The following is a 27,699-nucleotide window of genomic DNA, read 5'->3' as shown; positions in this document are numbered from 1 at the left end:
ATGAGGAAGGGCCGCTCCCGGGGGGACAAAGCGGCGCCGCCGCCGCCGCCGCCTCCGCCGCCGCCGCGGAGAGAGCACGGGCGGGCGGTGGCCGCTACGGCGGCGGAGCGGAGAGCCACCCTGCTGGGGGGCGGCGGCGGCAGGAAGGAGCCGGAGGACGCCAGGGCCGCGGGGGCGCCTTGCCGGGAGGCGCTGGAGAGGGTAAAAGCCGGGGCGTGGGGCCGGGGGCGGGGGGGGGGAGGAAGCGGCCTCGGCGGCCGTTGGCATGGAGACGCGCCCCGCGTGGCGGGGGTGCCCGGCGGTGCCGCCCTCGGCGCCCGCCCGGGCTGCGGGACAGGGCTGCGCCTGGCCCGGGCGGGGGCTCCCGCGGCTCCGGGCGGCGGGGAGGGCGGCCGGCGCGGGTGTCTGGAGCGGCGCTGGGCTCGGCGGGAGGGGTCGCGGCAGTGGAGGTGGGGGGGGGGGGTGCTGCGTGCCGCGCTGCGTGCGGCGGCGCTTGTCGAGACCGCGCCTCGGAGCATCCCCTGGGGTGGCAGCGCTCCCTCGGGTAGATGCTCCCAGAAGAGGGACGGGGTAGGCTGGGTGGTCGGCTGGCGGCGAGTGAGTGGCGGGGCAGCGCTGGTGCCGGGGATGCTGCCGGGCAGCGCGCAGGGAGGATGCCGTGAAATCGAGCTCCTGCTGCCCGGGTGCCGGTTTCAGTAACGGCTGAACGCTTCTTGCCTGTAACCTTCTGTAGGTCACTTCTTCCAGCGGCGTTAATTACGATGCGGTTACCGGCATTCGTTGGGTCTTCATTCTTACCGTAAGAAGCGGTTTGTTTAGGAAATGTGCCGTTGCGGGTGTTTGAAAAGCCATAAGCCTGTTAAAAGCCAGAGCGTGCGAGTTCAAGGTGTCCACATTCATGTCTTCCACCCCCACAAAAACCGGGTCTGCTGGTTGCTGCTTAGGGCTGCAGGGATGAGGGAGCCAAGAGGCACTGAACTTTTCCCTCTGTGTGCTTTTCTATTCCTGACGTTACAGGAAAGAAAATGGGGGTGATGAGACTCACTTTTTAAAAAGGTAGATGGCAACTAATGCTTTTTTTTTTTCTTTAAGAGAAGGAGAAAGTGTCACAAGTCTGAAGACTCCCAGGATGTAGTAACTCAGTGCTTTGCTTTCCCACTTTCAGGAGCAAAATCAAAAGCTATGTTCTTTGACCTTTCTTGTCAAAAATGTCTTTTACCTTCACATCACTGTTGCAGGTGCACAGGTTTCCTCTTTTAAAAAATATACAATTTCTTAGTTTTTTTTTTCTAGAAAAACTCTATTACATTGCCTGCAATTACAGGAGACTAGTATTTTGGCTTTGACTAATGGATATCTCTTGTATATCGATTTCTCAGACTGGATCCTGGAAGAAGAGAGCAAATCATGCACAGAGAACACGCTATATGCCACTGAATGCTCAGAAAGCTTCACCAAAACCATCTCATTGTGGCAAAATGGGAAAGGCTGAGCATTCAGAAATGCCAGTTTTTGAGAGGCACTGGGCTTGTTGATGGGAGGTACAGCCGGTTTGTTTTTAGCTTGGGTGCTCTGACTAACTCCTGATGTGATTTTCAGCTTCAGATCTTTACATGCTGGCGAGCGCTCGGTGTGATGGAGTCTGTGAGGAGTTTTGCAGCTAAAGTTCAGAAGCCGCCTACTCAGCCAGTGCGAGACGCCCCCCAAACTTCCAAGGAGAACCTCTCATCCCCTCTCCCCTTTCCCATGTGAAGTGGCTGAGGCTTTGTAAACGCTGTAGGCAGCTGGGAATAAGCAGATACGTTGTACACACTTAATAAACAGGACGAATACGTCTATTCACAGCATTTCTGTCTTTAGTTCAGTATTTAAACATCAGGAGTTGGTAGTGTGGACGTAGTGGAAAGGGCCTTCTGAGATGCAAAGGCAATGTGATACTCCATTTCCACTGATGCAGCTTGTAGCTTGACAAATACTTCCTTTGGGGCCACTTCTGAGTTAAGTAGCCCTCGTGTTTCCAAGCCTGTATGCTCAGCTGTACCAGTGCAACAGTGTGCACAGCTGCAGGGAACCCTTCTGAGGTAAATTCAGATTTCACAGTTTGTTTGCCATACATTTGTACAAGTTTGTGGTTGGGGGGAGAGATTAAGCTACTCCAGTGTTGGAAGAGGTACTTATCAAACCATGACTGTAATAGTTAATCACTGTAGACCTTCAGGCCTTTGAAACTCTGGTCCTTTAATGTGCCGTGCTTTTATACCCGGTGTGTACCTACGACTGATGTTTTCACTTTTTTATGAGTTACGTAAGAACATAAAAATGACTGTACTCAGTCACATTAAAGATCCCTCCAGCCCAGTATCCTGCCTCTCTAAGCTGCCAAAAGCAGATGCTTGGAGAAGAGTATAGTGTATATTGAGGAAATACCTCTCCCAGCCTCCAGTAATTTGTGGCTCACAGGTTTCCGGAACTAGAGGTGATATTTGTTTTTAGTGCCCTCAGAGGGTTTTTTTTTTTTCTATGGATTTGTCCAATCAGTATTTGAAGCCATGTATACTTGTAGCATCCACACCATCCTGTAGCTGAGTGTTGTAAAGCTTAAACACATGTTGTGTGGAAAACCCACTTCTTTTTGTTTGGTTTTAAACTTCCTACCTGCTTCTTTCATGCCTTGTTTGTTAATTCTTGTATTGGAAACAGCAGGGGGAAAAGAGAATCCGTGATATTCTGCATGGCTTACAGCTTGATAACTTTTATTTACTATCCTTGTGACTTTTCCAGGGGCATTTTAGAAAGACGTGACTCTGCCCTTGTCATTGCACCTTTTGCAGGTGTGTTTCTGGCTGGGGATGGTGATGCAGGAATCGGAGCAACAGGTTTGGGGAGCAATAACCAGGACTGGCTGCAGCATTTCAGTGTATGACACTCTGTAAACCCAGATAGCATATTAGGTTTTATTCTTCTACCTGCTTTTTCTTGGTGACGTGTAAGCAGTGAGTTGGCACTTCTGTGGAACTGTCTATCATAACTCTACAGTCACTCTTTTAAGTAGTAATAGGTACTTCAGAATTTGTCACTGTGTATATAAATTTAGGGTTTTTTTTTTTTATACTATGCATCACTCTACACTTATCTACATTCACTGTTATCTGCTGTTTTACAGCCCACTTAAATGATATCATTAAGGTTGTCTTCAGATCTTTGGCCATCTCTTTTGCAACCTTGAATAACTTTAGACCTTGTCAGCAAACTCTGTTAAGCTTCTTTTCTAGATTTTGCTTTAAAAAGTTGAAGGTGTTGATTCCAGAACAGATCCTTGTGGGACTCCACTGGTGATTCTTTTTTTGGGAAAAAGGCCAGTTGCTCCAACTTCTTTCCTATCCATATCAGCTAATTTATACTGGAATTGCCTTCCCATCCCATGTCCGTTTAGTTTCATCAAGTGAGGGTGAACAGCAGTTGACTGTTTTCTCTTGCATTAATCTAGGAGTCAGGCTTAAATAGGTGGATCTCCATGCAAAGGTACTGTGTGTATGTGGTGTCTTTTTTGCCAAGGGATGTGATAAAGCATTCAGAGGATGAGGGATCTAGCAAAGGTTATTAAACAGGCTGCATCCTCCCAAGGAAAACAGCTGAAATGAACCACTGTCTAGGAGAACACTAGTGTAAGGCAAGTTCATGATGCTTCTCTTTACTTGTCTGTAGGGAATGACTTTGCTATTTTTATATTTTTTTTCCATGAGAAGTGGGTGTTAGCCTGGCCCTAACAAATCTAAATCTGGCCTTCCTCTGAAAGCAGGGGGAGAATAGGCAGATAGAGGGAAAGCCAAAGTATTGTGGCAAGTCTAGGGGGCTGGAGGTTGAGGGTCAAAAGAGTAAAATCAGAGGATGCTGAGCATTGACTGTCCCTGAACTAAAGGGGTTCTGTGCTCTCAGGGCATCCAGGGAACCTTGTAGGTACTGCCTGGAGGTTTGACCAGGTGAGGGAACAGAAACACTCTGTGGTTGACAGCATTTTACCCTCACTTCTGTCAAGCTGCCCTCTCCTCTTGCTGTGGACGACTGGAGACAGGAGAGGATTTATGGGTAGATTCCATGACTTTGTAATTTTGTAGGATAATAAGGAGGTGGAGGGGATAACGGTAGCAGAATCTCAACAAGTAGTTCAAGGGGTTGGTAGAGGGACTGGGCTGCAAGTTGTAGAGGGTGGGATTTGAGGTTAACTGCACCCGTTGTCTTGTATAAAGTTGAGCTTGGCTGCTGTTGAAGAATTGGGCTGAAATGTTGCTGAACTTGGAGGCTCCCCTGCTGCTTGTGTGGGAAATGTTTGTCTGAATCTAACAGGCAAGCTGCATACCTAATGTAGAGGAAAATGAAAAGCCTCCTTAGGCCAGATTAGTTTTGTGTTGGGGGAGCCCTTTCTGTAGGGTGGTTAGTGCAAGAGGCGATCTCCAGCTTTAAATGTTGATGTGCCTGAAGGAGGGAGACCTTTCCTGTTCCCCAGATAGGACCTATTGTCACTTGTGTGGATAGAAAGTTCTTCCTGGGCTTTGAACAAGGTAAAATGACTTACAATCATGTCACTTAACTTCTACAGTCCTTTGGAACTGTCTGAGAGTAGCAGAGGTATTCCTTTCTTTCCCTGTGCCTTTGAAACTTTGTAGATCTGTGTGTCCCAAAGCCAAAGCTGCTGACTGTGGTTCTCCGGTGTGATTTCCCCCATGTGCAGGCTGTGCAGCTTTCCTGAAAGACAAATTAAAACACCTCTCTTGGAAATTGATCTTATCTTAGCCTTAGATCACGGCGTGTCTGTCACCTCTTCTGGAAATCTCTGCCAATGTTTAATTATTCCTGCAGTTAGGAAACTAAACCACTTCTTATTTCATGGCTTGTTTTGTCTAATGTCCAGCTTTCAGCTGTGGAATATGCCTGCACAGGCAGTTAGAGTTCTCACCTGTCTGATACCTTCTCTGTGTGTAAGTGTTTGAGATGTAAAGCCTGTCTTCAGTTGGATCAGGAGGCACCGGGCGCTTTCGCTTCTGGCACTTGGTGCCTTCCCCGGGTGTTCTTGGAGCGTGTGTACCAAAAAGAGGTGGTATCCTGACAGCAGCCTGGAATAGTGTGATCACAGGCAGGGTTGCTTTTCCACTCCTCTTTGATGCCTGTCCTTTTACAGTGTGGGGACTGTGTTACTGCAGCTGGGTGTGTCCTGTGAGAGAGTTTTGTAACATTATGTCTGTGTGGCTATTTCTGCTCCCTGTGTTCGGGACATCATGCAAAATGCTCAAAGACTACTTGTAAATATTAGGTTAGAAAGCTTATTCCCCATTCCCTGCTTGCTGTCTTTATGTTTTTATTTTTTCCTTGAGGAATGGCATCTTCTCACCCTGTTTGTTGCTTTGGAAAGCCACCAGTGATGCGCAGGGAGAACCTGGCCAAACCCCAGAGTGCTAGTCAGATTTGTTTTGTCTCCACAGCTGCGAAGAAGCTGTTACCATGCTTCCCTTTCTCCCTGGCAAGCCTGGACACTGAAGAGATCTTTCTTACTTCCCAATCAGAACTTTTGCCCTTCAAATATAATAAGCATTTTCTTTTCTTTCTTTCCCCTCAGGTGCCATTGGCGCTGTCAGAGGCCGTGCCTCTGTTGTGATGAGCCCTGTGTGCAGAATGCCTAACGGTTTGATGTTCTTTGGTTATTTCTACTATGAGTTTCCCCTTTTCTTTGATAGGTGAAGCAGCAAGCTTTTGGAGTTTAGTTGACCCTTTTCTTCTAAGCTTTCTCTACCCCTCTGTCCATCAGGCAGGCTGCTCATCAGAGCTCTGTTGCAACTCCTGTCCTACTCCTGTCCTGCTTCCTCAGCCATGGACCCTATGACTTAACAGCTCACGACACTCAAAGCTGTTTATTCTAACTTCATATCAAAACCTACAAGCTGGGATGAAACTTCATCTGAAGAAGATGGAAGTTTATTTCCAAAATTCAAGGGAATGAGCAGTCTCAAATGGAGGTATTGCTAGCTGTGCAGAGTGCATTTGCAATAAAGTATAGCTTTTAATAATCACATTGCAGATTCCATGAAAGCAAATAGAGATTAAACATAGGCAAATATGTTCTGTAAGCATCGTTGCCGCTTCTTATCAAGGGAGAAATGGAGGGCAGACATCTTCTAGATCAGCAGGAACCACCTGTTCACAGAAATATTTCTAGCTACCTGTTTTGGGGTATTATTGCTGTCAGAGCTTAATTTGGGCATTTCTGCCCTGTGCCCATTTCGTCAAGGGAGCTAAGGAAAGTCTGAAGGAAGACACTGGTAAAGACTCCTAAATTATGAGCTGTGGATGTGACTTACCATGAAAAACTCAGTGTTTGTAGGCTTCAGAATTCCTTTTCCATTCTCCCTTTCTTTGTTGCTGTCTAGCTTTTTCTCATTACAGGGAGAAGAGAGCAAAAAATAAGCTTGGGGTTTGTTGTGTGGTGTTTCTTTTGTGTTTTAATACAAAGATGCCAAGCTCTAGCCTGTGAGGCTTCTAATGTGGTCAGCCGGAGTCCAGAGTGTATGGTTGACTGGCAAGAATTTGGAGTTTCATTTTTTAAGTTTTTCCCTTTCTCTGTAGAAATACAAGTAGTGAAGAAACCAGAGCATAGCTGTGGAAGAAGGAGTTGGTCCCTATGGCATGTGTGTGTCCTTCTGTTTTCTTTCCCCTTTGCCTAAGGAGGCGAGAAAAAGGAGCCAGGAAGAACAAACCTCTCAATCTCCCATAGGTCTGCCTTGCTGCCTTCCAGAAGCTGATTCCTGTTGATGTCAGAGCTACTTGTGCTTGGCTTCTCTAGCAGCCATCGTTTTGCCTTTCTGTGTTTTGATCGGGCAGCAATGGCAGCTGCTGGCAACATGTTGCTCTGAGTTCACTTTTATTTTCATACTATAGAAGTATAAGGAGGGGGGGAAGTGACAGGAGAAGGGAGTCATCTAAAAGCAGGCTAAGGGGAATAGCATCAAGCGATCAATTCTGCAGTGTGCTTGTTGGATAATAACAAAATTGAGCCAAAAGATTGATCTAGAGGCACTCAAAAGGGATGTAGAGTCAAGTGTCCAGTTCTGCCGTGGGCTTGTTAGATAACAGCAAAATAGAGCCAAAAGGCATATGGCACTTCCTTGGCCTGGCAGAATAAATACATCACCTCCCTCAAAGCTGAATATTAATGGCAAACCTAAATTGCTTAAATCGATTTGTGTAAATCACTAAGTAGGTGGGCATTGCCTCTGCAGCTTAGATGATTGAGCTCACCCATGTGAGGATTCAATTTCCTGCCACAAGTGAGGACTAAGAGCAAACATTGTGTATTAGCCACATTAATTTAATACCTTGAATATTAGAATAGCTAAGCAGGCTGTGGAGAGCTTATGAATACCTAGGTGTTCACATTGCTGATTATTTACACCCAAGTTCAGCAGTGAGCTGTGTTTCTTGTCCAAAACACGTACAGAAGTGAAGGAGCCAAGAGAAGTCTTACCAGAAGTGTCTGGTTTGGGTGTGGGACTACTTACAGTGTTAGGGAAAAGCTGCTGCTGCTTAGCATTTGTTACAGAGCACTTGAGGGGTGGGATGCTGTCCAGGGTGTGCCAGAGGGGTGATGTCCAAGGCTACAACGCACTCAGAAAGAGTGGGCATATGTTCATGGCTAGGCTTTGAGAAACCAAGGGGTATCCATGGGTACTGTGTTGAAGGAATGGCTGTGTGGTACCGACTTTATGCCTGTGAGTTGGCTTCTGGAGGAAGCTCACATGCCTTCTTGCAGTGCAAAGAATGTGAATGTTGTCTTGCTGGTAGATCTTAGAGCCTCTAAAAGAGGCAGCTATTTATTTTTATCAGATAAGTTACTTTTATTGCCCAAACTGCCTGTTGTGCTCTGTAAGCCACCACAGCTTTGGTGTTTATAAGAAACGCAGTGGATTATTACAGTGATAGGCATTTATTTATAATAAAAGGGCTTTTTTTAACTCTTACTTAATTCTTCATGGAACCTGAGTAGCTGAAGCTAAGGAAGCAGTGAAGATCCCACGTCAGTGAACTGTTTGAGACTAAGCCAGAAAGCCTTATCACCCATCAAGACCTTGTTCCTCAAGAACCACAGTAGCTAAACAGGTCATGTAAAGTCTTAACGATTCCCTTTCCACATCAACTAACCATGTGCTGTGATTAGTGTCTTTTTGTGGAGCCTGGTAAAATGCTGCTATTTGGAAGAGGAAGTTGAATCAAACTTTTGCCTTTTTACAGGGAAGTAGAAAAATCTTCCAGGTGCACTAATTTTTTTGATGTCTTGATAGATGTCACTGTGAGGTGTGGGAAGTTGATACTGATCTCACTGTAGTAGAAAGATCTGAAGGCCTTGCTGGGTTTGTAATGAGGTAGCTCTGTTGTTACATCTTGCTTTAAAACATTTTACTCCTTTTTCCTTGCTCTTCCTCTAATCTGTATTTTTGGTGATAGTGTGTTATCTAACTTAGCTTAGGTCCCATAAGCCCTAAAATTAACAATCTCTCAGAAATTACAGTGCAGTGAGAGAAGAGGGTTGAAGACTGAAACCCCAGCAATAACAAAAAACCTTGCTATCTAGTTTGCTAGTTTTTTGCTATTTGGATTTCCACCAGCACTAATGGAGACCCCTTATTTACATGGAAAATAGGATAATGCTCTGTTCCATTCAAGGAAAAAAAATCATACCTTTGCTATTAGAACTCTACCTTAAATATTTTTACCTTTTGTTATGCATATAATAAGCAATTTAACAATAAAGTAGTTTTTGAAACCTTTTAGTTCATCTGGACTTTAATGGATGTAAAAGCAGGGTGATTTAAAACACGCTGTGTACCTGTTGACATTTCCAGGAGCAGGATAGCACTGTTAAGGTTGGACTGTGAGGACTTTGGGATGTAATTTCTGGTGCTGTTGCAGTCCACACATGTCTTCATGATCTGTATGTATAGGAAGACTTGCTCTAATGTGTTTTGCTACACAATGTGGCAAATAATCCCCTATAAATGCTTCTGGGAGTACAAAGCCAGAGTAAGTTACTGAACTACTTAATTGAATGACACTTGGATAATGTTTATTTTGGCCTTTACTGCGTCATGCTAGTATTTCTCAAACACTTTTACTGTAGGTGTTTGGCATCTAAGCTAATTCTGCTAATAGTAAAAATACTTAATAATTATAATAAGCTGAATTTCAGTGCACTTAGAGTGCTGCTCCCATTATTTGCCCATGTTCCAGACATCCAGCAAGCCATTCAAGACAGGTTTCCAGTAACACTTAAGGTTTGTTGCTTACCCAAGGTTGCATTCTGCTTGTCCAAGCAGTGACTGTGAGCTGTCTCAGGGAAATTAGCTCAGGATACACTATGTGCATGCATCAGTTCAATGTGCTACTCCTAACACATCAGGGTATAATAAATAAATAAATAAATGTTTAGATCCTGCAGTCCCTGTTGATTTTTTCCCATATTGGGTTTGATGGAAGAGTTACCAGATCAGTTTGTCTTTTCATGACAGAAGACAAAGCACAGGATGACTGCAGTGCTGAGCAGTTGCTGGCCTGCAGCATATAGAAAGCAGTTTTATTAAAAGGCCAAGCTAAGTGTGTGGTTGGACCCAAACTTGAGAAACTTTGTTGTCTTTTCTTAATCCAAGCCCAACAAAACCTAGGTGCAAAAGGTACATCTGCTGAGGAGTCAGGGTAATTTGGTACTGTCTGGGGGATGAGAACTTGTGAAACGTACTGTGGCTGCATTTCAGGAAGCTGGAAGATTTTTATGAAATGTAGTCCATACTTGTCAGATTGACTAATTGATGCTCAAGCATGTTCTTTTATCTTTCAAACAGGTGTCTGTCACGCTTTGAGCTCAATAAGGATGATTTTAAAAAGTGCATTTTTCTGATAAACCTTCCTTGGTGCTCTGTATGCTACCTGGAACTTGATATTCCTGCTTTCATACATGCTTTTTTCATGACACTCAGAGTCATACACATGCAGAAGGACTGCACACACACCTAGTTTATACTCTACAAATTGTTTAAGTGTGGTTCTATGTTTCCAGGAAGGCTGCCTGTCTCCCTCAGCGTCCTGATTTCCAGTTATTAAACTTGCGTTTGCCTCTGTTGATATTGAAGAACATACAGATGAGAATCATTAAGTTGCGTTTCTCTGTGTTCTTTCTTAAAACACAATTTGTCATTACAAAGCAAGTACACAAATTGGCAAAACTCCATGGATATCTTTGCCCCTTATGTGGCTTTCAGAACTTTCTGAGGAAGCCTGTAGAAGACACAAAAGAATCCCAACTTCACTAATGCAGGTGAAACGTTCAGCTCTTGGAAAGGCAGGACTGGAAAGGGACATGTGAGGGAGACTTGTGGCACTGCTTTGGGGAAAAAGGCACTGATTTACAGTGAGGTAATTTAGTGTCTTGTGTTGTGCTTCTGATGTTTGTTCTGTTAATCTCCTGGTAGACGTGTGTCTTCTGTTCACTGAGGACTGAGTGAGATGGCAACGCCTCTTCTTATCATTGTGGGTTTTTTGCCACTTGAGATGGAGTGAGGCTCCAGTTTTACTGTAAAGAAGCCATCGTAAGGTGTCACCTCAGAAACAGAATGGTCAACGATTAAAACAGGTTTATTAGTGATGAAAACCAAGCCATTCAATCTTTAGTGTATTTACAAGCACTTTATTGTCATAAAAATCACGTTTTAAAATCTAGCCTTAGAAAAGACCTTTAAAAGGAAAGAACTGGTGTTCTGATGAACTGAGAAAAGAACTGGTCACAACTGATATTAAGTGTTCTGGACAGCACCAGAAGATCAGTGAGGACAAATAAATTATAGTTACTGTTTTAAATAAAAGCTTATAAATGAATTGTATAGTTGACAGTGACTGTAGGCATTTAAACATCTACTCATAGGTAGATGCAATGATATATTAGTAACAAATATCTTTCTTGGTTTTATTAAATTACTTAAATTGGACCTGTACAGCATGAAGGTCACAAAATACATGACTGGAAAGTTCAATTATGCATTCATTTAGCTACTTGTATGTTCTTTGACCTTTGCATTGATCCCTGTTTGTAGGAGAGGGGAGAATCTCTTTATAGCATTGTTTTGCCAGTTTAGCAAACACTTGAGCAGAAGTGTCTGCTGACTGTCAGTCCTTCCCTTTGAGCTCGAGGCCCAGTGATGTTCCTGAACTTCACAGTTGGGCGTTGTTTTTGTTCTCAAGGGAAGAAATATATGGCTTGTCCTTGAAAAAAGCTTGTTGGATGTTGTTTCTTTGGGATGGAATTGTATTATGTTGCTCTGTGAGGAGGAGCTTTTGTGCCAGACTATAGAGACTTCGTTTCTTTGTGCAGACACTGATAAGAATTATGGATTAGTTTATCTTTGCCTGCCATTTTGTGTGATTTTTGTTAAGAAAAGCTAAAAATTAAGTGTTTGTTGTGTTTCCAGGTGTTAACATAATTTCCTTTAGGTCTAAAGCCACTGGTAGGTTTATTTACAGTCTCATAATTAAATGAGGATTTATTCCCATTCCATATGTGCAGATCTGCTCTGGAGTTTGAGGGAAAGTTTGTTCTTAGGGAAACTGCATATAAATGCTTCTTCGTTTTGCTGTGCATTGATGTGCTTATCTCATCTGTAGTAGGAAGTGAGAAAATTCCAGATGGTTCATGGAAACAAACATACTGATGCCAAAGGATGGGAACTTTCACTGTCACAAAGAAGAAGACTTAATTTTTTTTCCTGCTGCAAATAACGATCTTCCTCAGTGATGATAACACCAGCTTAAAATGTGGCTTGGTCTTTCTTCATCATGTAAGCAGTGTTCTGTTAGCAGGTCACTGTGCCTTTTCAGATTTTATTTTGCCACTGATCTCTGCCTAACTACTCATAGTTTCACTACTACTACTACTATTCAGGTGATAGTTGCAATATATAAAACTATCTTGGGCAAAAAAGTAGCATGGTTAGAGGATTCCTCTACTATTTTTTGGTTTCATATTTCTCTTTGTGTAGTGTGCATTGTTCAAGTGAGCTTCATCAGCTGAGATTGAGTCCTGTAATTTTATTGCACATCTGTAAGTAGTCATTGAGTGTCTAATTAGCATCATAGAATATCGTGAGTTGGAAGGGTCCTGTAAGGATCACCAAGTCCAACACCTGGCTCCACACAGAGACCAGCCAAGTCAGAGCATGTTGGTTGCGTTGCATCGTCTGGGCACTTACTGAACTCAGTCAAGCTTGTTGCTGTGACCCCTTCCCTGGGGAGCCTGTGCCAGTGCCTGACCACCTTCTCAGTAAAGAACCTCTTTGTAACATCCAAACTAAACCTCCCCTGTCACAGCTTCATACCATTTCCTTGGATTCTGTCACTGATCACTAAAGAGAGGAGAAATGTTACCCAGAGGTTCCTGTCTGTAATGTATAAAATTAGGTGAAACGCTCCTCCAGGACCTATTGCTGTGAAGGAATTGTTTGTTTGGGAATTTGAATGAACTTTTAACCCATCACTAAGTCTTGTTCTGTAGATAAACAGGGAGTTGACATTCCTAGTGAAAATGCCTGGATTCTAACTTTGTGTATAGGCACTAAATGGAATCGACACAGGTATAAGCAGGTGATTTATGTTGTTTTGCTCTTTCCTTGTACTGAGACAGTGTTTGAATGTGAACTGAAATATATTTGGAGATGTGAAATCTCGCTCACTGGGAAAAGAAAAAAAAAAATCATCACTGTTGCAGGGAAACAAGGCACCCTGCAGAATGTTCTGGTAATTCTCCTTTTTATAGTCAATAGGAAATCACAGGTCTTTTTACATGCACAGCTTAAGATGCAGTGGTGTTTCTGCTGCTTGCCTGATTACTTAAGCAGTTCCCATTCTACTCTTTCATACAGCATAATTGTAATAAAAGGTGTTAAATTCACTGTTTTCCATATATACTAAATATATGAATAAATCTGTGAGAAACTGGCAATTGAGGCTTGTTGATACTGTAGATTATGGTCTTTAGCAAATCTAAACATACATCTTATTTGTCTGTATAAAATCTGATAGACAAGAGTATAGAATGTACATGAGTGGCTGATAACATGTAGGAAGCTAAAGAGAACTTGCAGCACTGCTACTCAGTAATGTCAGGACATATCGCATGCTTGGCACATCTGAGTTTAATGGAGGCACATGTTAAGAGAGAAGGTGTTATTGATGCCTTCTAACACCAAATTTCCTTACAAAACACATTCTTTTTGATCCTTTTAATCCTTGCAGCAGGCAGGATTCTATCGTACAGATGGTGAATTACGGAGCTGTTCATGTTTTTATCTGGCCAGGAGTTCATTTCCCTGCTCAATACAACCTGAATGTTTGAAACACTCATCCTAGAATACCAAGAGTGAAGGAGTGATGTGGCCTTTAACATGCAGGGCCTTTGTTCAGCCTGGTTTTGTTTTCAGTGTAACTAGGGACCCTGTAGTAGTGGGCTTTTCAGTCTTCATGTATTGACAGCAGTTTCTCTGAGCTTGGGTAAAGTTCGATATGGCCTTCAGTAGAGGCTCAGGTGCTCTTTCTTCTCCAGATGAAATTCTTTTGCCTTTGGGCATTTGCAGGCTGAATTCAGGAACTGTACGACCCCTTTTGTCTCTTAGTTGGGAGATCCTAAAGTAGGATCAAATACTTTGCTTGTGTAAACCCTTGTGGTGTTATTTGTGTTTTCATAGAGAGCCCAAACATTCGAGCAGATACTTAATCACAGATTACCTTGTCTTCTAGACTGTGCTTCCATTAGGGATAAAATGATTCTGCATCTCAACGATCCTCAGAAAGGGGGGTAATAATGTACATAGTTGTAAATATTTACTCTTCTTTTTAACAAGCTTTTTAATGCCTTCCTGCAGCTGGGAGCACTTGGCAACAAAGTTAACAACTTGAACTTCCCTGGTGAAACGACATTACAGCTTCTAATTCATCAGTTCTAATCAAACGTGCCTTGGAGTTGTTTTTGTGAAGAGTTAGCAAAAAACAAATTCCCTCTGGAAGAACAAGACAGGGAGGGTGATTCACATAGTGTAGGTTTCTGGTACTGTGTCTTTCGGAAAACATTCATTTTTCTTCTTCTGTTGCTTGTTTAACAAGGGGATTATTGTGATTATTGTGGTGTAGCTTTTCTGTAACGTGTGTTATAACTGCAGGTGAGTGCACAGAGGAGGCTGCAGGTATTCAGGGTGTGTTACACTGCATCACAGTGGCAATACTCCATAGCTTTCCAGTCATTTTGAATACTCACTGTGATAGTTTATGTATTTACCTTGGTGGGAATGTTGGGATTTATTGCAAAGTTCTTCAGATAAGTCTATTAAAGAGAAAAATGTTGTAAAACCCTTTTGTGTCTTTAAAAACCCGACACTTTTATATAATAAATTAGATTCTGTAAAACCTTTCTCTCTTGTTGCTGTAGCAAACCAATACATTACAGCCTCAAAGAGGCTGTGTTGATTTAATGTCATTTCCCTTGGTTCTGTGTCTTTGACCTTTTTCAGGATGCTGCTGGCAAGTACATGAGTTAAGCAGATACAGTTAAGAAGAGTCTTAGTTACAGGTTCTTATTCAGCCTACAATTATGGTCACATCTGGCTCACCTCAGCTTCCTGGTAAACTGCTGGCCCTCATGCTCAATGTGTCATGTCCAGGCTAGAAAGTTAAAGCAATTTTCAGTATTAAATCCTGCAGGATAAGTACTATGATTAAATTGCATGTTAATTGCTACTTATTTAGACAGGTATTTGGTTTGCTATCTGTTCTGTAGGCCTTTAATTTTCTTCTTCAGTGTATTTTAAAATGCATTAGAGCAGACCTAATGACAGGATCAGATTTATCTTTTGTTAGCGGTGTGCATGTGTTCTGTAAGGTGATGAGGAAAAGATGAGAGGAAAAAAGAATGCTTCTCAGATCTGAGCACAGAATCCTGACACAACAGGCTTTTATCTTTTAAAGGATAAACAGTTCTGTATTGAAAAGTAGCAAATTCAGCTTTCAATGTTGGCTATTTTTATTGCTTAAATATAATTTAGCAAGTGTCAAGTTATCCTTGAGTTGCATTGCTCCTTAGTTACCTTCCTTATAAAATAGGGTAGTATTAGTGTATTTTTTGCCAGTTTTTTGTAATTAACTTTTAATTCTTCTCTAACTTCCAACAGTTTGCTAGGATTCACTTCCAGATGATCTTAAGTTGTTCTGCTCATCAAGCTTAAATACAAATAATTTTCATTTTTCTTGTTCGTGGATGGCCAGTTATTACAAAATTTCTTTGTAGATTTTTTTCCCTTTTCTCCCCCTCAGCTATTAGTTTAGTGTGCTTTGACCTGCAGATTTGAGAATTTATCAGTCACAGCTGTATTTTTGTTTGTAATAGATATCTCAAGGAAAACAATATTTTTTAGTTGTAAAACATTTACAGGTAAGGAAGTGCTCCTTTTTATGATCTATTATATCTTAAACATAGGCCATAAAGACAGGTCTTAAGTTTTTTTCCTAACATTCATCTGTTGCTGATGCATCGGTCTCATGGATTGTGTGGTGCTTCATCTGGCAACTGAAGGAAATTCTTTGACATGTGTCCACACTTGCCATTTATGGACTGAGGATCTGTGCTTTGTCACTCTCTTGCAGCACTGATGATCATTGTTACAGTGCTATACTTGCTTATTCTTTTATTTCTTCCTTGAATTGCTTGGGAGACTTTTCCTGTGCGATGGAATGGAAAAGATGACTGAGAAGCTTCTTTGGAGCTGTACTCTGAATTTACCAGATGGGGATTTTAATGTGAGGTATTAGTGTAATGTTACACATCAAGAAGCACATTTGGTTTCTCATCTTTTGTCTGCACCTATTGTTGCTGTCTGTCTGGCTCTCCATCCTGATGAGTGTAATAACCCTTATGTGAGATTTCAGGCAAGGGAAACAGACTTGTATCTATTTCCAGTGGCACAACTGCTTTAACTGTTCCTCTGTGTGAGTCTGGTAAGTGAGCTAAAAAATGCAGAGCCCTGCACTATGGAGGAATGGCTTTGGTCCTTCCTTTTCATATCCTATGGTTTCAAGTTCTGTGAGCAAATTTTTGATGGAATCACAGAACGGTTTCAGTTGGAAAAGACCTTCAAGATCAAGTCCAACCATTTCTTCAGCCCTACTAGGTCCAACACTGGCCATGTCACCAAGTACAACATCTCTTCTTTTAAACACCTCCAGGGATGGTGACAGCCAGCTCCCTGGGCAGCCTTTTACAATATCTAAAAGCCCTTTTAGTAAAGAAATTTCTCCTAATATCCAACCTGACTTCCCCTGATGCAACTTCAACGTTTCTCCTTGTCCTATTCTGTATACTTTTGAAGGGACCAATTGGAATAATCTTTGCCTAGCAAATCAAGATTGCTTGTGTGAAACTTTTATCTTCAGTCCTTAGCTTTGCAACATTCATCTGGCTGTTTTTGCCTGATTTTTAGCTTGTGGCAAAAGACACAAGGCCAAAGTAAATGAAGAGGGTCTTTTTTTTTCTATCACGTTTAAAAAGACACCGGAGAGGCTCACGGTCCTTTTCACACCATGAGCAAAGTGTTTCTGTTAGGTGCTTACTCATGCTGTCCTTTCTGCAGCTGCAAGAATTTTTTCTTTTCAAAAGTGGAAGAGGAGACCTCAAAATGATGGCAGTCTGTGCTATATGATCTCTTCTTCAGCCACTTGCTCTGGTAGTCTCATTTATTCATTTGATAGCATGTAAGCAAAATGTTGTATCACTGCAAAGAGTTTTCTTTATCCATTGATTTGGAATGTTGTGTAAAATTTTTCTGTCCTGTGTTCTATCTTGCTTTGGTGCAAGGACAAGGAAAGATCCCTTCCTATGGGGTCTTTTCCCTTTCTTGTTTAAGGATGGTAACAAACTGCTGCGCTTTCCATGTAGTTCATCTACTAAAGCTGGGTTTTCATGGATGAATGAAATAAAGTACAGTCTCCTGAAAGACAGCTCTATTTTTGTCAAATTAAAACTTCCCCTCTTCATTGTTTTCCTGACACAATATAAGCATAGCTCATAGAAAATGGAATTTTAAACTGGCAGTGTTGTACTTAGCATTTTGAAGAACATAGTAGGCTGTCTCTGAACAGTCTGCTGGATTATTTCTTGAAAATATATTTGAAAAGTGAGTTTGCAGAGTGTGATTTGGGTCTCTTTCTTCAAAACATTTAGCAGCTGTGTAGTCTTCCAAATATTGCTGAAGTGTTCTAATGTGCTTAACAAAGAAGGGCTGGTGAAGAATTTTACCTGTGTAATATGTACTAAGCCTGTCCCCTGCAGAAGACAGCTGAGGTTGGTTGAGTGTGGGAAGCTCTTGCCTTCCCATGGTTCCTTTCATATATTTCATATATTTGTGGTACAAATCAAGGTGGGGAGGAGCTGCTTATGCTGGGATGGCTGCTGAAGAAATGCACATGGAATGATGTTTTGAAGTGGTGTGTACCATTGGGCTGACCTGAAAGGTGTGTGCAGGCAGGATGTCACAGCTGAACGGATATTGTGGTAGCAGTAGGTGTGCCCTTCGGTGTTGGTGTGCCATGTGCTCCTTCAGTTGGGGTACTTTTGATTTAGATGTTATCACAAGCTTTTCAGATCTGTACTGTAACTGGAGAAGAAATATTAAGAATCTGTTGTTATTTTTACCAACCAGAAGGGACTCTACATAGAGGGAAAAGGGGAAGCATAGGGAAGTGGGGCATACTCTTTGGTTAGTAGGGGTGTGAGAATGTTAATACTGGCTGGAAAGAGAAAGATATAAAATACAGAAATTGCACCTGACTTCACTGCCTTTTCTTACTTTGGTGCCCTGAATGGAGGAGTGTATTGTTTGAAATTTTTTTTTTGTACTTGCCATTCACCAGGAAAGGTAGGTGAGATATCTGTCTGTATGTGTTTTGGAGGAGGAAAAACAGAAACCAACAAAACAAACAAAACCCCAAAACCACCACCAAACAACCCCGAAACCTTGAACAAAGAAGTGCTAGTTAGAACACTTTTTTTTCATGTTAATCTTGAAATTTTAACCACTGACGGGTATGCTTATAAATAGAATCATCTCAGAATTGGTTTTGTACTGTATTGTTCTGCTGAAGTCTTCTGCAGGCAAAAGAATTATCTTGGTTTTCTCCCTTTGAGAGAAAGTCCTGTTTTCTTCCATGTGCTGATTTTTGTTCCTTTTGTTGTTTTGAATGTTAAATTAATTGTTGACTTCGGGTAAAACTACTAGATTTATTGGGCACTTGTCATTGAGGTCAGGTGTATCTTTAGCCAAGGTGGTTACACTAAACCAGCATCAAGACATGTGAGGTGTTTGTGAAAGTGAAGTAGCAGCAAAGAGGCAGCCAAAGAAATTCCACATAGCATTATCTCTGTTCCCTGATGCTTTCTCTTGTGTCCCCTTCCCCAAATCCTCTTCTTGGCATTTTCTCTGAGTGGGAGCGCCTGTGTGTATCTGCCCCAGCTCAGCTGAACTTGGTGGAAGAGCAGCTACAGTCACTGCATCAGCCTGACAGGCAGGAACCTGGATGCATTGGTGTGAAGCCAAGGCAATCACAGCAATGGCCTGTGCAGTGTGAGGGTGGGAAGAAGCTGGCTTGTCTAGGGATAGGTGTGAGGAAGTGGTACAAGGACTGTGGGGATCACCAGTGGCATCTTCTAGTTTCAGGGAAGTAGGTATTGAAGGGTGCTGGGAACATTTGTTGAAGCAGAAGGCGTGTGTGAGGGTAGGCTGGATGAGAATTTTAATTAATTTGCTTGTAACCTGGAGTGCCTGTGGGGTTTTTTTGAGGTATGGTAATTTCTGACTGTCACAGTTGGGAAACATGATAGATTTTTGGATTTTAGAGGCTTTTAGGATGGGCCATATTAAAAGTGCATGTGTATATTTCTGTGTGTCTACTCAGACACGTGTACACACGTCACCACTCTGCCATCCCCAGTGGAAACAGCAGAGACTTCTTGCCCTTGGCCTCGGCAGCTTTCAGAGGCAAGCTGGCAGGCTGCTAATGGTGCAGATTAAATTACCACAGTTTCTGTTTGTATTTAGGAGTAAGATAAGTAGATGCCTTTTCAGCTCTCCAAATGACAGAAAAGCAGAAGTATAGGCTGCTGGAGAAGAAGATCTTCAGTACCTTGGTGGAAAAGGTCAGAGGCAAATGAAAACGTGAGGTTCTTTGCCCAAGATGTGTCTGAGGAACCTTCAGATTAAAGCACTTTTCAGCTTGAGCAGTTTTCTCTACCCCAGGTCACTTGTTTTCCTGCCTCTCCCCACTCTTGCGCCAACACAACTGTTTGCAGCTGTGTGATGAACTGGATAAGTGAACTGACCTACTTTTAAGTTACCCAGGTCTCTCTCTTGGTCTGGTTTAGACAGTGTGGTGACTGAGTGTCTAACCGTAACCGGCGGGAGGAATTGTATCAGCAGAGCACCTCTCAGCCTGTGGAAGGTGAACCAGTGGAACAGATGTGGACAGAGGCATTCCTGTCCCTCAAACAAGTGACAAAGTTATTTACTATTATAAGGTGCCAGAAGATTTCATGATTGAAAGGAGGTGGAGTCTAAGAAGAGTTGAGAATGAATGACTTGGAGCTAAGTGAGGATTATATTTCCAATCCAAATTCTTTTTTCTTTCATATAAACACTATTCGTGTCCTGCCACCCCCCAACCCTCCCTACCCCAATATTTAAACATCTTGAAGTTTTTAGAGTGGGTAGTCCTGATCTGGTTTTGACAGTTTGAGTCATAATACTGTAGACTGAGTAGATTTGAATTAATGACTTCAGAAATAGATTTTGACTGGAATCTGCAAATTTTAATTAAAACCCACTACTGGTAGATTAGTTTTTGATTTAAACGTGATTTAAAACTATGTTAAACCACGTGGAGAATGTATCATGCAGAGAAAGTATTCCTTTCAGTTTATTTTCTGCCTAGATGAGATTTTTATGAGAATAAGCATGGCATGAAGTGCTGTATAGCTAATGAGAAGCATTTGAAATGAAATGGAACTGACCATTAAGACATGTGGGACGTGTTGCATTGCTGCAGAGGAGGAGAACTTGACCAAATTCATCTATATAGGTTATAATGGAAAACGCTGCATTATCTTAAAATCCATGTATGATAGCTGTGCATATAGTTCTTTGGGTGTGAAATGAGAGTTTGATACCTCCAGAACAAGTAAATGCATGAGGAGAGCACTGAGGTTGTGCTTACCCCACTGCTCTACCTACTGCTACTTTGATTGAAGGTCTGCTGTATGCTGTGAAAGGAATTTACCTGTGTGGGAGTGTTTCTGACAAAGACATGTTTAGTTTTGTTTATAGTAATAACAAAGACATTACACAAAGGATGATCTCTATCCTAATTATTATTTAGTGATACATAAGGTCTTGTGAGCTGTAGCTTATAATAGGAGTTTGGGGTTGCAATTAGACATTGCAACAGTTTCTTTATAGGTATATTACTTACAGACTGGATGGAAGAAATATTCAAGAAATTCAGAGAAAATACTCTGCTTTAGCAGGAAACAGCTTGAATCAGAGCTGATCCTGACTTTTCAGTGGCTTCTTCTCCTTCACACTGTAAGAGCAAATAGCTGCTGTGGCATAATTGCCTTTTTCTGACTATTATTAATGATGTTCCTTACAAGAGAAGCGTTCAAGGACCATATTTCACTGGGATGTTGTGATATGCTTTCTGTGCAGATACATGGCACAGAAGAGGGATTTACAATTTTAAGTGAGTTTTTTTGTGGGGGGGATGTGTTTAGGTCGTTTTTTTTTTTTTTCTTTTTTTCCCTTGGGTTCCCCCTCTCCCCTTTATGCTCTGGAGTCATTAACAAACCTCTGCTTGTTTTTCTTTCTCCAGGAGATGGTAACAGAGTCCACTCCGTTACGTTGCAGGAAGCTCAGCAACCCTGACATCTTTTCATCTGCTGGGAAAACCAAGCTCCATCGTCAGCTAAGTCAAGATGACTGCAAGCTACGAAGAGGTAGTTTGGCAAGTTCTCTGTCAGGTAAGCCATTTTATAGAGACCATCTCATGGTTCATTAGTATTAAAGGTACAATATTACTTGTTGGCATAGCAGTTGTAATAAAAGATACGAGTAAGTGATTTCTTTAGAACTAGAGGTGACCTCTTGTTGGGAGGGCTTACAAAATTTTATGTAAGAGAAAGATACAAAAACAAGTATTAGTAAGAAATAAGGAAAGAGAAAGACTGAATTGGGAGTGAAATTCTGTATATTCCCTAAAGAAAAAAATGAGAAACTAAGCTTAATGTGCAAAGTTAAAAGAAGGGAAAGGTGGAACTTTAGACAACACAATGTTTTCATACCTCTCTTACAGTCAGCACTGACTTTAAGCTTGTCTATTTTGCCATATTGCTGCTTACTGGGAAGCTGTCTCTTATGTCAGGTTCCAATTGTTATTTAGCTTCTTTTTGGCTTCACAAGCATTGTGGCCATTTGTGATTCAGTGTAAAAATCTTGCTTACTAACTAGATATTTTTTGTTTCTATAAAGTGGGTTTTTTTTCCTTGTAAACACAATCTTCAGCCCTGTCAGAAAATGCGGTTTGTCAACTGTAGAACCGTAGAGTGAGTGTAGTCTAGTAATTAGCCAGAAAATGGAGGACTAAACTCAGTAGTTTTCTTTTTCAAGAACTGTGTATGTGGGCTCAGGAATGGCTTGACAGTTGTTTAAAGCTGGTATCAGATTCTGGCGTGCTGACATTAGAACCCGCAGAGCTTCACGATCAGTCTAGAAATAGCTGACCTGCCCCAATACCACCTGAGTTTTGTAGGGTTGACTTGCAACTCATTTATCCCTAATCAGGCTACTTGCCTATTTGCATGTTCATGCAAGCACAAGAAGGGTTGGAAACTCTGAGGTGAGAGGGCAAGAGGAAGAGGGTGAAACCACTCATTTTGGCAGCAGCATGGGCTTGACTAACGCGATTGTGAAAGTACATCCAGTCCTGGTCCCTACGTACTTTATTGGAGGAGAAGAATATTTTAGTGTTTGAGGTGCTAGAATTAAATAGAATTAAATAAGCAGGAAGGAATGCATGGTTTATTTAGACTTGGCCTTGTCTTAGTGTTTTATTAGAAATAAGAGGCTTGTTTCTGAAAAATGGCAGCATTCATAATATTTTGCACTCATATAAGTTTGTCTGTAAGGTAGGTTAATCGCCAGAGGAGAACAGAAGTTGGTTAACTACACGGCTGTTGGCTGGTTATGGTGACTGAAGGTGATACTGTAGTTGTTTTCTGTTGGTGCTTCGCCCCTATTAGAATTAAGCAAAGAAAAGTAAATAGGAGGAAGCAGGAAAACTGGACAAGTCCTGTTTCTTGTTAAAAAATACTTTTTCTGTTTGGAGATAGTATTTGTGTAAATTTTCTGTTCTGAAATTATAATGTTTTACAGAACTGGTTGCCTCATCTTAATGTGTTTTTAATCTACAGCCTGATTCAGGAAGGGGTAAAGAGCCCAAACAACATCAGTTTGGCTGAACTGGATAAGAAAATGTAGATGTTTAGATATCTATTTTCAATGTGGGTGTTTGGAATGTATAAAGGACTTGAAGCATGGCAGGGAAAGGCTTCAGCTTCAAACTCTGTCCTGAAAATAATTCCACCTTATTTTTACAACAGAAGTGAATAAATTTTAAAGAGTATAGATGATTGTGTATGCAAACTGGTTGGCTTAATTTGCTTCTTGATGGAATTCTGTCTTCTTGGACTGAGATTTTGTGGTATGTGGAGATATTCACATTTATATGGAGATTTAAATAAGGTTGTTCTCGTTCTTATCCAATGGCATTTTGATCTGTTAGTTAATTGTATGATTTGAATTGCTATTATAGGATATCTTTATCAGTGCTTTACTGAGATAAATACAGCAGTGAGCAGGTCTGTAGCTTTAGATCTCTGCAGACAGGAGGAGTCACTGTGCTTACACGTAATCTTGAAAGTGAGCAAACATGAAAATCATGTCCCCAGCTGTACACAGCTTGAGTGGGCCTGAGAAGAAGGTACTCAGCCTGAGCTGAGCCTTCTCACCTCTCACACTTTGACTCATCCCATTTATGTGTACTTGTCCCATTGGTTGTAACCCTCACAGAAAATGAACATAAACAGCTTAAATAAAAGTTGTGGTTTGTTTGGTTTCTTTCAAAGGCACCGCTCCCACACCCTGCTCCCTGGCATCACGGCTCAGCGCCTTATGTGATAATCTTCCAAACAGCCTAGCTGCTCTTCTGTAATGAATGTAATATTTCACATCTCCTTCTGAGGTGAAATTGATTTTGTAAAGCAGCTTGTTGCCTCTGAGAGGGGAAAAAATGTGTTTTTCTACAGTATGTATGATTAAAGATGTCGACTTCTTCCTGCTACTTATTGCAACAAACGTCATAGCACACCAGGAATCACAGGCAACTATCTGAGCTGGTAACAATCTGGTGAATGCAACTAACTATCTTCGCCATGATTGGAAGGGGGTGTGTGTAATTTAGTGTCCCAGTCCTAATCTTCAGGAAGAGAGGTATTATTCACTCCCATTTTGCAGATGGCAAAACTGAAGTACAGAAGTTGATAGACCAGAGTTACAGAGGAAGTTGTCTGGAAGCAGCTAATGGAGCCCAGATTTACAGACTTTTTCATTTATGTGTTTTTAACCACAAGACTGTCTCCTCTTTTTTGTGAATGACATTGTACATTAAAGGAAACTGTCAAGCTTGATGGAGTCAAATTATGACCGACTTTTAACTGGATCTTTCTCATTGTTGAAATTTCCAGCTTGACATTTTGTGAAAAGAAGTGTGACTAGGAAAAAAATGAGTATGTGTTGAGCAGATCCTTTTAAATAATAACTCTATGTCCTGCAGTAGAGTACAAAGCTGTGAACTGAATGATAGGAACTACTCTTCTCACTGTTTGTAGCATGGGAGATTAACATCTACGTTAATCAATCAGATACAAAGGAGACTTGGGAAAGCTACAGAATTTTTTTCTTTTAAGATAATGTGATATTACTGAAGACTGATTTTTTTTTTTAGACAGAAAATATCTGTCCATGGTTCAAAGCAATGGCTAAACATACATTATATTCAGATTACAGCTTCATGAAATCTACTGCTGAACGTTCCAATGGTAGGAGAAAGGGGGGGTGTCTTAATGGCTAAGCTATTTAGAAGAGGTAATATTTTACAACCGTTAGTGCATTTTTCTAAGAATTTTAAAAATTATACTTAAGAGATTTTACAACAGTAGCTTTTCTTCTACAGGGCAATAAATTGTTTAATTGGCAGCAAATACTGTTTCCTTTTTAAGCTATGTGAAGTATAGGAAAATCTAGGTGACAAAATCCTCTTTCTACAAGGTTTTGGAGTTGCTCATTTCTTCACAATATAAACTAGGTTTATAGGGAATACTTAGTTATCAAACATAATGAATTCACAGTCAGTGTGCTTTTACAAGTTCTAATCTACCAAGACCTTCGAATTGCTTTTTTATTAAACACTTTCTTGTCATGTGCGGTATTTGTTTTTTAGCATCATATTTTCACCTTGCAAGCTTGTTTAAAAGCAATCTGATAGCATTTTGGCTTTGTTTTTAAAGGAAAACAGCTACTTCCCTTATCAAATAGCGTCCACAGCGGAGTGGGACAGACGGTATGGCAGCCACCTGGAGATACCTCAAACCTGGTCCGCATGAGAAATCAGTCCCTAGGACAATCTGCTCCTTCACTTACTGCTGGTTTGGTGAGTGAGCCTGGGAATCCTCATGATGATTTTGTGCTATAAATAAAAAGTGGCGTGATCTGGTGCTTCAGTTTTTACCTTGCTTTCCCTGCTCCTCCTTGGTGAATGCAGCATTTTATTCCTGTGGACCCGTTTTTTAGGGTAGAGGGTGAATTAGGAGGAGAATATGTTCATCCTGCTCTTGACAAAAAGTGTGTGTGGGGAAAAATGTGTCTGTGAAGAACAATGTATTGTTGGGGACGCTCTTTTTCAATGCTACATAAGCTGCCTGATACCTGAAAGAATGTATCACTGGAAGTCTAGGAAGATGGGGATATGGGAACTTCACCATTTAAAACAAGTTTAATTGGGAAACAGCTTTCTGAGCAGCTACCTCTGCCTGTTTCCCTGGAGAGTATTAGGGAGATGAAGCTGAAAGGCGTAACTGTCCAAGGAACTGAAGAGCTGGAACTGACATCTGCTCTTCTGTGTGGTTTCTGTCAAAAGGCTTTGGTAGAGCAAACATAGTTCTGAAGAATGTTGTATCTGTTAAATTAGTGTTTTCTCAGAGACTATTCTGTGTGGGAGGAAACCTCATGTCTATAGTCAGGACTGAATTGTAAAGCAAAAGGAGTGTATATCTTGTTTGTATATGTTCCTTATTACGTCTAAGTATCTAAAATCACTGAAGTGCAAGGAGAAGAATAAGAGTAGGAAAAGAATCATTTGTGAGCAGTTGTATATGTAGCTGACATTTTGGCTAAATAGTAGACTAAATAATAGTGTGAGCTACTTTATAGAGCTGCAAGTAACTGGGTCAATTTATATTATGTTAGACTGTTTAGAAGCAATGACCCCTTCAGTTAAAGGGTGTACCTTGGATATAGCTCTTAGATTGTTAGCCTTAGAACTTTCCAGGGCTCATAAAGAGTTTGGCACCACCAGACTATGAAAAGAAACTTGAAAGTTCAAGAAGCCATGCGTTTGTGCTCCCACTATTTTTGATTTCCCAATGAAGTATTTGTATTCTTAACATTTTCAGCCATGTTACTATATTGAAATTCATCTGATTTGATTTAATTGTATTGTGTCTTAGTTTAGTGCCTGTTTAGTGTTTGCCTTAACTGCTGCTAAGAATTAATATTTATAATCTGACTATATCAATGGAAAAGGAAAATGCTCACATGAAGTTGGCATCTAAGTATTTATCTGGTTGGGATTTAAAAGGCCTGTTCTCTGGAGGCAGGCAAAGGGCTTGAAACTTCATAGCTTAAGTTATTGAAAATAACTGTGCTTTGAAACAAGACATTAGTTCTCAGATACTTAATTTGGGGTACTAGTTTGTTGCTTAACAGCTATGTACAGTTTGCTGAGCTGCAGATAGGTTTGTGTGTTACAACTCTGCATATTACTGATATAACACATGGTCAGTTTGTCGTAGCGGTGTTTGTGCTGTCTGTCAAATGTTCTGCTATGAAACACAAGGGCAATAGCCTACTTAAAATAATAATTTAAAATTCGTGGCTTTCTAATTAAAGCAGAGAAATTCAGGTATAAATCCAGCATTTGTCCCTCTGTGATGGTGTTAGGTTCTGAAGTATGCAGGCACTTCCTTATCTCTGTACCCTTTATGATGGGCTGTATGTTAATTGCAGCTGCAGTTAATTAAGCCTAGAAATTAAGAATTTTTATATGAAGTGGGCTTCTAAAGCAATGACTAAAGAGCTGGTCACAAGATGAACACCTAATTAAATGCAGTGAATCTTGGGATCTTGGAGCTAGTTCCATGTTTGCAGCTGTTTTAATATCCTTGTGGTATTGAAGTACGTTTCACAAATTAGAATAGCAAAAGGTCTCTTGCCAGTATAATTAATGTCCTTTGAAGAATAGCTCTATTAAGAGATGAGTAGGCTCAGTAATACAGAGTGTCATTTTAATATGCCAGCCTTGATTGCCAGAGCATTTAATTCTTTTACTATTTGTTATAATACAATAGATGGATAGCTGGAGAGAAGTGGAAGTGCATTACAAGAAAGCAGGAATACTCAAAGCTATGTGCATTGTTTTTGCTCCCACTTTTTTGGCACTTTAGGTATCAGTGGATTTTTTTTTTTTTTGCTGAATTGCTTTGCTGGCATTCAGTAATGTGGGGTTTTTTTGGTTTTGTTTTTTTTTTACTTTCCTACCACTGCTAATCCTACAGAGTGTTTGCAGTGCTTGAACTGCATTCTTTTCAACTTTGAAAGTATTTGCAAAGCAGAAAGACAAATTAACAATAGCGAATCAGTTTGCAGCTTCTGAAACAGGACTGAAAGCTGGGCTACTTATCAGTAACAGCTCAAGAACTGGAAATACATTAAATTCTAATATGCTCAACTACAAAAGCACAGTGCATTGTCAGACAGAATCTTTCAGCTCCTATGTGTGTGATAGTCTGGATTAATGTGTCCACATAGCAGTTGCCACTAGATCCTTGACTTGAGAAAGAAGCCAGGGCAGACTGAGTGCTGAGTGCTGTCATCGTGGAACGATAGATGTTGATCTGATCCATGTGCCCTCTAAATAAATGTGAGGATTTCAGAGGATAACCTTCAGTTGATCATCTTAAGACGGATGGTTCTGATCCTCGTAGCTTGAATTTTGGTGGGGAGCATCCTACTGAAGACTTCTAAATCCCTAAGATGGCCAAAGAAGTAATCAAGGGGGGGAAAAAAGAAGGCATAAATTTGTGCATCTCATTGATGTTTTCTGCTCTTAAAAGCAAAATATAGTAAAAACTGGGGGTATAGGGAATGTCTATCAAGTGTGTGCATAGGAACAGAAGGTTAATAATGTGCA

The 27,699-nt window shown here is 41.1% G+C and overlaps 1 protein-coding gene across 1 annotated transcript in view; it reads left to right on the top strand.

Moving 5' to 3' along the window:
- MAST2 (microtubule associated serine/threonine kinase 2) overlaps nucleotides 1–27,699 on the top strand; it is a gene marked incomplete at its 5' end in the record, with an annotated part of 188,223 nt that continues 160,524 nt past the window's right edge. Inside the window, 3 exons of the mRNA XM_084266399.1 lie at nucleotides 1–201; nucleotides 20,989–21,136; nucleotides 24,740–24,882. Of these exons, the coding sequence (XP_084122525.1) occupies nucleotides 1–201; nucleotides 20,989–21,136; nucleotides 24,740–24,882 (492 nt within the window). The remainder of the gene's footprint in view (nucleotides 202–20,988; nucleotides 21,137–24,739; nucleotides 24,883–27,699) is intronic.

The sequence above is a fragment of the Gallinula chloropus genome, assembly GCF_964237585.1.
Source record: "Gallinula chloropus genome assembly, chromosome: 6".
Taxonomy (NCBI): Eukaryota; Metazoa; Chordata; class Aves; order Gruiformes; family Rallidae; genus Gallinula; species Gallinula chloropus.
This window is presented reverse-complemented; position numbering and strand designations above follow the sequence as displayed.